The sequence below is a fragment of the Microcaecilia unicolor genome, chromosome 1, assembly GCF_901765095.1.
Source record: "Microcaecilia unicolor chromosome 1, aMicUni1.1, whole genome shotgun sequence".
Classification (NCBI taxonomy): domain Eukaryota; kingdom Metazoa; phylum Chordata; class Amphibia; order Gymnophiona; family Siphonopidae; genus Microcaecilia; species Microcaecilia unicolor.
In genome coordinates this window covers 731,438,505-731,451,302 of record NC_044031.1, presented here as the reverse complement: position 1 = coordinate 731,451,302, position 12,798 = coordinate 731,438,505, and the positions used below count along the sequence as shown (strand labels likewise).

At 46.3% G+C, this 12,798-nt stretch overlaps 1 protein-coding gene across 1 annotated transcript in view; it reads right to left on the bottom strand.

The window, feature by feature from the left end:
* Window positions 1–12,798, bottom strand: part of PDIA3 (protein disulfide isomerase family A member 3) — a 105,672-nt gene that overhangs the window by 21,378 nt on the left and 71,496 nt on the right. Inside the window, exons 9-10 of the mRNA XM_030189641.1 lie at window positions 6,783–6,891; window positions 5,849–5,977 (exon numbers count right to left, since the gene is read on the bottom strand). Coding sequence (XP_030045501.1) covers window positions 5,849–5,977; window positions 6,783–6,891 — 238 coding nt within the window. The remainder of the gene's footprint in view (window positions 1–5,848; window positions 5,978–6,782; window positions 6,892–12,798) is intronic.

Below are 12,798 nucleotides of genomic sequence, written 5' to 3'. Positions count from 1 at the left end.
GACCTGACTTGGGAAGGCAACCTTCGGGCAGAAACACCTTCCCCTGCTTTGTATCGAATCGCACTACAAGGTACTCCAGGCTCTGAGTAGAAACTAGATGACTCTTGTCCCTGTTGACGACTCAACCTAAGGATTGCAGAAGTGCAATCACCCGGTCGGTGACTACTTGACTCTCTTCCACTGTAGCTGCCCAAATTAGCCAGTCATCAAGATAGGGATGCACCCGAATCCCTTCCTTCCGCAAAAAGGCCGCCACCACCACCATGACCTTGGAGAAGGTGTGTGGGGCTGTGGCCATTCCAAAAGGAAGGGCTCGAAACTGGAAGTGCTATCCCAGCACAGCAAATCTGAGAAAATCGCTTATGAGGCTTGCCAAATGGGAATGTGCAGGTAAGCCTCTCACACAGAGAGCCGTCAAAAACTTGACCGGCTGAACAGCAGCAATAACTGCCCCCAACATTTCCATGCAGAAGTGGTGAACTCGTAAAAACTTGTTCACTTTTCTTAGATCAAGAATATGCCGAAAGGCCCCTCCTTTCTTTGGAACCACAAAGAAAATGGAATGGCCTGTGCGCCGCTTGAGAGAGGGGACAGGCACAATAGCTCCTATCCGCAGAAGGTCTCGCAAACATTGCAGAACAGCAGTCCTCTTAGCAAGTGTGATACAGCGGGACTCCCAGAAAAAAAAGTCTGTGACAGGAGAGGTGAATTCTAGCTTGTAGCCCTCCTGCATCACATTGAGGACCCACTGGTCTTAAGTAATTTTGGCCCACTCTGGAATAAATAGTGAGAGCCGCCCCTGATCTGTTCTTCTACAGAGTTGGCCTGCGCCCCATCATTGGGGGGTTCGAGAAGAACTCCCTGATGAGCAGGAGGTCCCGGCTGGATGCTTGTCGTTGCGAAAGGAAGAACGCTGAACAAAGCAAGGACGCTGAAAAGCATAGGTTGAACGCCCTGGTCGATACAGTCGTGCCTCTCGGAAACGAGTCTTCAAAGCTCCCTGCCTGAAACTAGGCCTGGGTTTATCCCCCGGGAGATGCTGAGATTTGGAATCCCCTAAATCTTTAACTATCTTCTCCAAATCCTCACTAAAAAGCAATTTCCCCCGGAAAGGCAATATAATGAGACGCTGCTTAGAGGCCATATCTGCAGCCCAAAGACGAAGCCACAAAAGGCGCCGGGAGGAAACAGCCAAGTCCATAAGCTTGGCCAAAGCGCGAACCAAATCATACAAGGCATCCGCGACAACTGGGGAGTCCTAGACAGATCGGACTCCAAATCCATTATTGAGTGGAGCCAACTGAGACAGGCCCTAGCCGCATACGAACTACAAGCAAAAGCCTGAAGAGTCAAAGCGGCCACCTCAAAGGCACGTTTCAAGGAGGCTTCTAATCGCCTGTCCTGCATATCCTTGAGTGCCACACCACCCTCCACCAGAAGAGTAGTTTTCTTAGTGACAGCCGTCACTAGGGCATCCACCTTAGGCAGAGCAAACTGTTCCGCTCGGTCTGCTGAAACCGGATACAGTCTGTACATAGCCTTGGCCACCTTCAGCCCCCCTCCCCCATCCGGGTCTGCCCACTGAGCCGAAATCAATTCTATAGCTTCATAAGTATTGCCATACTGGGAAAGACCAAAGGTCCATCAAGCCCAGCATCCTGTTTCCAACAGTGGCCAATCCAGGTCACAAATACCTGGCAAGATCCCAAAAAAGTACAAAACATTTTATATTGCTTATGCCAGAAATAGTGGATTTTCCCAAAGTCCATTTAATAATGGTCTATGGACTTTTCCTTTAGGAAGCTGTCCAAACCTTTTTAACTCTGCTAAGCTAACTGCCTTTACCACATTCTCTGGCAACGAATTCTAGAGTTTAATTTCACGTTGAGTGAAGAAAACTTTGCTCAGATTCATTTTAAATTTACTACATTGTAGCTTCATCGCATGCCCCCTAGTCCTAGTATTTTTGGAAAACGTAAACAGATGCTTCACATCTACCCATTCAACTCCACTCATTATTTTATAGACTTCTATCATATCTCCCCTCAGCTGCCTTTTCACCAAGCTGAAGAGCCCTAGCCGCTTTAGCCTTTCCACATAGGGAAGTCGTCCCATCCCCTTTATCATTTTCGTCGCCCTTCTCTGCACCTTTTCTATTTCCACTATATCTTTTTTTGAGATGCGGCGACCAGAATTGAACACAATATTCAAGGTGCGGTCGCACCATGGAGCGATACAATGACATTATAACATCCTCATTTTTGTTATAATGCCTTTGTATTGCAAAGATCGTGCACCAGAAAGGCCTTAGAAGGCCATCTGGTACTGGCCATTTTGGGGTTGACCATCTGAGAGGCAGTCTCCTCAGGGTCCTCGATATTCAAGGCTTCCAACGCCTGAGAAATAAAGGAGGACAACTCCTCCTTACGGAAAATCCTCACAGTCGAAGAGTCCTCTGCCTGGTCGGTAAGGACACTCTCCTCTACCTCATCCAGCCCCGTCTGCTCAGAAAGAGCCACAAAGGAGGGGGCTGCAGGCAATTGTAATAAGGACCCCTCCTCAGAAATTCTCCGTTTCTTAAGGGAGGAATTTCATCTGGAGAAAAGCCCCAAATCCCCTGGCTATCCCAAGAGGTTCAATTACAGAAGCTGCAGGGGGAAGAAGTCCTCTTCAGCAGATAAGCCTGATGGAGGAGCAAAAAACTCGGGAGAAAAACCCTCCCCTGAAGAGAAGCCTGCAGTCATGGTCCCTGAACCATAGGTAGTAGTGCCTGGCACCCCTAAAGACTCTCCTAACACAGAAGTAATGCCGTCTAAAACTGCTACTAGAGCCGACACTGCGGCGGTTCGCAAAATGGCACGCGAGTTGCAAGGCTCAGGGCAGTAAAGCGTGCTCTTGGGGGGAGCTAAAGGTCCCTCAAGCCCCACCATGTCAGCGCAACCATAGAAACATGAAGGAAGATAAAGGTCACATGACCCATCCAGTCTGCCCATCCTCTGTAACCCCTAATTCTTCCTGTTCCTAAGCGATCCCACATGCTTATCCCATGCCTTTTTAAATTCTGGAACAGTCCTCAACTCCATCACCTCCACCAGGAAGCTACTCCACGCCTCCACCACCCTTTCTGTGAAATGATACTTCCTTAGGTTACTCCTAAGCCTATTCCCTCTTAACTTTGTCGTATGCCCCCTCATTCCAGAGCTCTCCTTCATTTGAAAAAGGCTCTCTTCCTGTACATAAATGCCCTTGAGATATTTAAACGTTTCTATCATGTCTCCTCTCTCCCGCCTCTCTTCCAGCGTATACATGTTGAGGCTCATAAGCCTGTCCCTATAATTTTTTGCATTCAAGACCACTTACTGATTTCGTAGCCACCCTCTGGACCAACTCCATCCTGTTTATATCTTTCTGTTAAGTGCGGTCTCCAGAACTGCACGCAGTACTCCAGATGAGGCCTTATACAATGGCACTATCACCTCCTTTTTTTCTGCTGGTCATGTCTCTCTTTATGCACCCAAGCATCCTTCTGGCTTTGGCCGTCGCTTTTTCTACCTGTTTGAAAGCTTTAAGGTCGTCAGACACAATCACCCCCAAGTCCCGCTCTTCCTTCGCACACTGCCAACCGCCGTTTCCCACATCGGGAACATCTCTTTACAGCCTTTGCTGCCATCTATCCCTGTAAAAAAAAACCACGCGGAACTAGTTGAGGAGGGACACTCCAACTCCGAAGTCAGACAGGGCTAAGACAGGCAGGAACACAGCTCTGCTGTCACTAAAATACTTTCCCTCCATTTCTTTTTTTATATAAAACTTACGGTTCTCTCTCTCTCTCTTTTTTTTTTTTTTAAGTGAGGAGGTAGAAACAAAAGGAAGAAATGGCAGAAACCCTGTTAAGAGGGAATTTTGGTGTGAAGCAGGGACCCAGAACCTGGGTATGTTCCCAAAGTTGATACCTTCAGTCAGTCACCCCCGGTTCAAACTGGCCCAGGAGCATCCTCAGGAGCCTTGGATCCAGTAGCTCGAAAGAAGCCGTCCACCACCTGCTGGAAATAAAGATATACTAACTGAGAAAGGGCTGGCCATCTGGCATCAGTGCTTTCAGTTTATCTCTATCTCCACCTGCTGGTAGACGGACTTAAACCACCAGTTCCTGGATTCATTTTTTTTTTTTAAACAAAGAAGCAGAAGTAGTAAAAGGAAGACGAAAAAGCCGAAAAGAGCCACAAAATGGCTCTTCCCGGGCGAACGAGGAGCAACAGTGGAACCTACCAGTCCTGACGTAGAAGAAGAAGAACCGAGGAGCGCGGTCGTGCAACGGGCGGGAAGGCACTTTGCACATGCAAGGTTCTGCACGCACAGCAGAAGACTTTAGCAAAACTTTTTCGTTTTGCTATGCATTATGCTGATTCCCGGGCCGACGCAGATCGTCAGCCCATCTGTGAGAATAATGGAGCCTGCTTGTCCTCGGAGAATGGCTTTGTAACCCTTTCCAGACCGATATTTCAACTTTTTCTCATCTTTCTGGAGCTTCCTTTGATCATCGTGTTCATCCACCCCGGTGGATAGCTTTCTGCTTCCTTTGATTGCAGCATAGTGTTTTTATAGAAACTTTTATGGTGAATACTTCACTCATGTAAGACTCAATATATAAGCATGGCTGTGTATAATCAGCTGAATGTAATTTAAATTAAATGTAGTCAATTGGTTAAGAGGGCAGTTACTTTTTCACATGGGTGTTGGATAGCTTTGTTCCTTAAATGACAATGCAAAAACTTGTGTTTAACTCAGGTTTCCTTTGCCTAATACTATTTGTCTAAAGATGAGAACCCATTTGGTGTTACATATACAATTGGGGAAATCAGGAGGGAGCAAAAATAAAAACAAAAAAACAACCTATCACTGTACATATTTTACTGGACTCAAAGACCTGCAGTATAATATGGCACAACTTAAGTTTAAAATTTTACAGAGAAAGAACGAACATATAGAGCAGGTTCCTAAGTTTATACGCCTAGGTGAATTCAGCACAAAACTTTCGAAGATTTTGCACACCATTTTGAAATTCTGCAAAATTCCACATACTAATTTTTTTTGTGCAGAATTCTATCATAAGGCCCAACTCCTCCCACTGCATTTTCCCTCAGGCTCAACCTTCCAAGCAGTATCACTTCAGGTTCCATCCTCCCCATTTCTGCTGCCCCAGCAGCTTGGACCCCCTTCTGCTTCCCAGTTCTCTACCCCTTTTCCAGGATGGATACCTCCAGGTTCTCTACCTTCTAATTTCTCCCCTCTGCTGGCTTCTCTCTCCCTCTGTTAGCCCTCCAGCATTTTCTTTACCCTCCAGTTTTTCATCACTTCTCCACTTTCTCTGCTGCTTTCCTTAACTCAAAGCAAGATCCTTTGTTCTTGTCAATCCAGTCTTGCCCCTCCTCCCAGGCAAAACACCCCAACTTACTCCAGCTCCTCCCAACTGTGCAGTAGACACACAAGCTTTCCTCTACTCACCCAGGCCCACAAGAGGCAGCAGCAGCAAACAGGCTGAGCCACCAAACATCCTCTGCCATCCTGGGCCCAACTGCTCATTTGAACCAACTGGGACTCTGTACTGTTATTCAAATGAGCAGTTGGACCCAGGACAGCAAAGAAAAACACAGCTCAATGTGTACCCATTTGCCACTTCCCTCTTGCCATGTGATCATTGTGCAGATTGTATTAACGGTTACTCCTGGGACACGGAACAGTTATTTAATTGCACAGCAGTGAACCCGTGAATTTAAGAAGCCAAAACTGGGAGGCAGAGAGCAAAAAGGTTTTACCAAAGTACATTAAAAAAAGAAATGTGATTTACCTTCTCTGCAAGTTCTTTATACTTTGGTTCAAGATTCTTGCAGTGGCCACACCAGGGAGCATAGAACTCAATCAGTACATCTTTGCTCTCATCATTGACAATTTCTTCAAAGTTCTCAGCTACAACAGTCTAAGCGTAAAGAAAAGGTAAAAACATACCAGATCTAAACAAAACAATTTTAACCTCACTTCTCCTGTGAACACAAGCCAGAACTGGAGTAATTAGATTACTGTTCACACAGTAGATTATGGTAACTTAACTGGCCCATCTAGTCTTCCCAGCTGAGGTTCTTTCTACAGTCTTTAACCACTGGGGGACATTAAGCACTTGAAGTACCATATGCAAAACAGCAGCTCTTCCCATTTCCAAGATGTTCATCTGACCTTTCAATACCTCCTCCCCCCCCCCCCCCAATCAAATTTGTTTCGAGCATCCAAACTCTGCCAAAATGTTGGCCTTCACCACTGGTAGGCCATTTCAGGTGCTGGACATACCCCTTGTTGATCCTTAAGGGCAAGAGAAATCAAGTTCCAGGTTCAGGGCTATCAAACTATTTGATTAGAGAAAACAGTGGCATAACCAAGCTCTGCCAGCCATAAAGGTCCACTGCCTGAGCCCCGCCTCCCCCACGTAAGCAGTGGGGAAAACAGGTGGTGTGCTTCCAGTCAATGACATCAGCACTCCCTGTGCATGCTCAGTGGAGGGGGAGCTGAAAGGAAATGCATGGCTCCCAGTCCATCCCCCCATAATGGGAAGGGGAAATCTGGTTCCTTTTCAGTGACGTGACTGGCCAGCTGCAGAAGTATACAAGAACTTACTGTCCCTGCTGGCACAGTGGTGGGATGTAAAGCTGAATGCACTCCCACCCCGTTTAATCAGGAAGGTCACCATTTTGGACCACCTGGCTAAATGCTGGAGACAGCTGTAATCTTACCTTGACTAGCCCATCGTTACTCTCTGGGATTGGCTCAGATTTCAGGTATCTCTTCAATTTGCCATCAAAATAATCTTGAAGGAATCTCTCTATAGCCTTTCCATCGCGGCTGCATTCCAAACAAGTACAATTAAAAATGGGAGGGCAAGCAAAGTCCCCAATCTCAACACCAGAATCAACCACACATACTATTTTGCCTGTAATTTCTAACAGGTAATGACTAATAACCACCTTTACAATCAAACATCAATCAGGAAAACACGTAAGTTGTTGAGAAATCAGAACATGTTAAAATTTGGGCCATTTTCAAACTTGAATTTTACTAGTTTCTCTCATATTAAGTTATCCCATTATGTTATTTTTGGAGAGAGATTTTGCAGATATGTAGACACTAGTAAAAAAGGCCAGTTTCTGAAACAAATGAAATGGGGGGAGGGGGGGGGGGGGTGAGGGAGAGAATGTCTGTGTCTGTCATGAATGAGAGTGTGTCCCGTGTGCACCAATTATGCTTTCCTTCCCTGCATTCATCCATATGCAACAAACGTCCTCTGTGCCCTGCCCCCTTCATCCATCCATGTGCAGCATCTCTCCCCTGCCCCCTCCATCCATCGTGGTGCAGCACTTCTCTTCTGAACCTTGCCCCCCCCCCCCCCCTACATTTGCATCAACTCTACATTCTCCCCTGGCCTCTCCTCCATCCACCCATATCCAGGGCCCCCCCCCCCATCTCCCCTCAGAGTTCCATGCCCCCCCCCCCCACCTCTCTCTCTGTGTGCCCTCAGAGTTCCGGGACCCCCTCCCTCCCCTCCGCGTTCTGGGACCCCCTCCCCTCCGAGTTTCATGCCCCCCATTCTCGTTCGAGTTCCACACCCTCGCGCCTCCTTCCCTCCCTCCCCTTCGAGTTCCAGGACCCCCCTCCCCTCCGACTTGCAGGACGCCCCCTTCCCTTCAACCCCCCTCTCTCTGCCCTCCAGCAACCCCTCGCCTTCCTAAGTGCTGGCTGTATTTTAAAAATTCTTACCTTGGGGTGTGGTGTCCACAGTGAAGGCTAGCGGCTCTTCACACTGCCTTCGCATGTGTCTGAGCTCTGCCTCTGGTCCCGCCTTCATTTCCTGTTTCCGGAAGGTCAGGACCAGAGGCAGAGCTCAGACACATGCGAAGGCAGTGTGAAGTGCCGCTCGCCTTCACTGTGGACGCCACACCCCAAGGTAAGAATTTTTAAACTACAGCCAGCACTTAGGAAGGCGAGGGGCTGCCGGAGCACAGGTCATGGAGAGAGAGAGAGAGAGAGAGAGAGAGAGAGAGAGATGGAAGTTGGAGGAGGGGGGGGGGGGGGGCGATTCTGTAGTCACCTGAGACGCATCGTGGCTCCCTGCTTCAAGTAGTAACATCTCCTGACGTCAGGCAAGCAAGCTTCTACTGCGGGAGAGTGACGTCAGGAGATGGTTACAAACGCAGGCAGAGACATTGAAACATTGCAGAGCAAATTATTATATTAGATTCTAGACTACTTCTGTAGAATTCTTTACAATTTCTGTTGGATTGGTAAGAATAAAGTACGTTTGTTCCAGTTTTCAAAAAGGAAGCAATACAGGTATGGTTTTTTCATCAAACTACCTATGTATGCAAGAGGACATTAAAGTGACCACCTACTTTGCTCTTCAGGGAAACTATACAGGTTTTTTGCTGCTTTTAATGATGCCTTAGGCTCATGTAGTGACCTCAGGTATTGCATAATTAGACCAGCAGAGGCAAGTTATGAGCACAAAACTTTGGATAATGCTAACCTCACTTCATTTTAATGTCCTCTTGCATACATTGGTAGTTTGATGCAAAAAAAACATACCTGTATTGCTTCCTTTTTGAAAACTGGAACAAACGTACTTTATTCTTACCAATCCAAAAGAAATTGTAAAGAATTCTACAGAAGTCGTCTAGAATGTCTACATATCTGCAAAATCTCTCCAAAAATAACAATGGGATAACTTATGAGAGAAACAAGTAAAATACAAGTTTGAAAATGGGCCAAATCAGACCAGGGATTCCAGAGAAAAAGCTTGTCCCCCCATCGCCCCCACTAAATGGTCCAGTGCTTTTCTGTTGGAAGAGGTCCAGCTTCTAAAGCATAGAAAATGAGGTAAAGTTTCCCCACTCTTCCAAACTTCAAACTGCTCTACCCCCAAACTAATCATCCCCCCCCAAAAAGATATATACCTAGTAATATAAAGGTCAATATTCAGACACCAGTAGTGAGCATTTTGCTGACCACTGCTGGTGGTGTTACTATCGGATATTCAATGCTGGGCCATGTCTGGGATTCGGCACTGAATATCCAGTTTTTGCAGAGATGGACAACATAGCCAGAAGTCGATATTCAGCACAAACTGCTATCCGTTACTACATATAGAGCTGTTTTATATTGTCCATTTAAGTGGTTACCCTGGACGGTTAAGTGCTGAATATTGGCACTTAATCGGCCAATGCTAACTACCCTGAAAATAGCTGGTTTTCACTTAAGCGCTAATCACTAATTTTCAGTGGCAATAACCGGTTAAGTTGCACTGAAAATTAGCAGATAGCTCCCAACAAGTGATTTAAATGACCAGTGGATATTTATGGCCAGTTAATGTTTTGAGTGTCAACCAGCTTGTAAATAACAGCAGATAAGACTAGAATGGTCCACCCAGTCTGCCCAGAAAAATAGCCAGGATTTCACCTGCCCTCTTGTGCAGGTTACCCCCTCTATGCACTGTCTCCTCCAGTTCTGCCATGAAATGATTTGCATATTGTTGTGCCATCCTGATGCCCATAGCAGTGCTCATGATTTGCAAATAATCATCACTGAAACGGAAATAGCTACGAGTTAGAATGAATTTGATTAATTTTATAAACAGTTTCTGGTGTGTATTGATGATCCGGTCCAGATGGTTTTAGGAATTTAATCACATGCAGCTATGCCATCTGGATGGGGAATGCTGCTGTATAGGAGATTCTACATCCATTGTGACCAGGAAAGCACCTGTCTGATGTTTTTCAATTAGTTCACAAAGTCTGTGGTGTCCTGTATGAAGCTGTTTTGTGCACTGGAAGAGACATTCTTAAACACATATCCAATTAAACTTCTAAAATATTACCAGTATATTGACATTTTTATGATTTGGACTGAGGGAGAAGAGAAACAATTTTATACTTCTTTCAATGCATACCCTCAGTCAAAATTGATTACTCCACAGAAAAAGTCAACTTTCTAGACACCACAATCTCTAATAGCTGTATCAAAACATGTATAAGAAACCGACAGATGCAAATACCTCCACAATTCTAACTTCCACACTCCACATACAAAAAAAAAAAAAAAAAAATCCTACAAGCCACAAGATACCACTGAATCTGTTCTGACCCTAAAGACAGAGAAACCTCAAACTACTGACTGAATCCTTTGTACAAAAAGGATACAACCCCAAAATAATCTCCAACCCTCTTCCCTTAAAACATCCAGAGAAAACTTACTGCAGTACAAACAAAATAAAATCAGAGTACCCCTTTCCAGAGCTAGAAAAACAGATCTACAGCCACTACTCCAGGAAGATGAATTACTAAAAGATATTCCCAACTTCACCCATGCTGGCCTTCTGACAACCACTAAATATGAAACAAAAATTAGTGAAGACGCTCAGTAAAAATAATGAGAATTTCATGTGTGCCTGTAAGATATCAAGCTGCAAACTATACCAACATATTACAGGACCCCCAGTATTACTCACATGGGAAAAAAAATTCAGCATACAGGGATCCTACACATGTTCTTCAAATGTAGTGCATATTATTCAATGCAAAAAAAAAAATGTGAAAAAGGATGCTATGTTGAAACAGGCCAAATGCTTAAGATGAGACTGAATCTACACAGATAGACACCATATTAGAAACTATAGTGCCAACCAAGATGACACCTCTGTAGGATAACATTTTGCTAGACCAGAGCACTGCACTAATGACTTATACAAGGAAATTTCAAAACCATCCAGGAACATAAAGCCTTTGAAGTTAAAATGACCTGTAGGCCTGTGTCAGATGCAGTCCACCTTGCAGCAAGCAGGACCCAAATGTCCAGCTGAATGGAGAAATACCCTGGACGGTCCCCTGAGGCTCTTCATAAGGCTAGCCGCCCGACTACCTTCCGGAAACTCCCCAAGGGAGCGCTGCAAGTGCCTCTGAAATCAGGGGGCCGCCTCCTAGCAGCCCAACTGCAGCGAAATCTGTGACTAACAGGCTTATTTTCGAAAGAGAAGGGCACCCATTTTTCGACACAAATCGGAAGATGGGCGTCCTTCTCTCAGGGTCGCCCAAATCGGCATAATCAAAAGCCGATTTTGGGCATCCTCAACTGCTTTCCGTCACGGGGACAAACAAAGTTCACAGGGGCGTGTCAGAAGCATAGCAAAGGCGGGACTGGGGCGTGCTTAACACATGGGCGTCCTCGGCCGATAATGGAAAAAAGGGTGTCCCTGACGAGCACTTGGCCGACTTTACTTGGTCCATTTTTTCTTGTGACCAAGCCTCAAAAAGGTGCCCGAACTGACCAGATGACCTCCCCTTACTCCCACAGTGGTCACTAACCCCCTCCCACAAAACACTTTAAAAATATTTTTTGCCAGCCTCTATGCCAGCCTCAAATGTCATACCCAGCTGCCTGACAACAGTATGCAAATCCGTGGAGCAGTTTTAGTGGGTGCAGTACACTTCAGGCAGGCAGACCCAGGCCCACCCCCCCCCCCCCTACCTGTTACACTTGTGGTGGTAAACGTGAGCCCTTCAAAACCCACCACAAACCCACTGTACCCACACGTAGGTGTCCCATTTCACCCCCTTAGGGCTATGATAGTGGTGTACAGTTGTGGGGAGTGGGTTTTGGGGGGCTCAGCACCCAAGGTAAGGAGCAATTTATGAAGTCCACTGCAGTGCCCCCTAGAGTGCCCAGTTGGTGTCTTGGCATGTCAAGGGGACCAGTGCACTACGAATGCCCACTCCACTGATCTAATCATTAAACTGCTCCTCCACTCCCTCCATGGTTTTATTTATTTATTTTTGGAGCACCGACACAGTGCTCCCATCGATGTCCGAAGGCCTGAAGCACAGCAGAAAGGGCCCACCACCCTGGGTCCACGCTACCCAGGGACACAGTCACCCTCCCCCCCTTTCAGAACATGGCACGGCAGCAGCACTGGCCTGCCAGACTCACTGTGTTGCCTGCAACTCCTCATCTTCTGAGCAGACTGGTTGCTGAGCAAGCTCACACACAGAGGGAAAACAGGGAAAAGGTGCCGAACACTCCAGGGGGAAGGCATGACAGGGAACCATAACCACCAGGTATGTCTGCTCAACTGCTCACTCTGCTCAACTGGGAACCAGTTGACCAACTGGACCAGGAGCAAGGCCTCAGAACCAGAGACAAGAGGAAGTCTGTCCATCTGCCTGCTGGAGACAGAAGATACTGAGGAGCTGAGCTGCTAGCAGGGAGATATGTAGCGGTGCTCAGTTCTGTATTTTCTATCTCCACCTGCTGGTCGATGGACATAACTACCCACTCGTCCTGGAATAGTGGGAATGAACGTAATGGAATGACATTTTTAAAAGGGCACAAAAACCAAAAGCCAGTCTGGCAAAATAAGAGTGCAAGGTCCACCTAATCTTGCTCACTTTCTTTGGCTAGTGCCATACAGGAAAGCTTGGCCTGAGTTTATCCTTTTCTCCTTCAATTTCCCACTCAAACTGATAGTTTGTACCTGTCATATCCACTGGAAGGCTGTTGCATGCATTCATCACTATTTCTGATAAATACAGGGGGTTACTCCCGAGTCTATTCCCTTTCTGCCTCATGACCCCTAACTTTCCACAGAAATGCTGTCTCCACCTCCACTAAAACCACCTTTGAATAAATCTAGTTGTGGGTTGACTATACAAAACAGTCATACTCCCTCCCCATGGACCTCTAGAACTCCCTCTGACAATGCCAGTG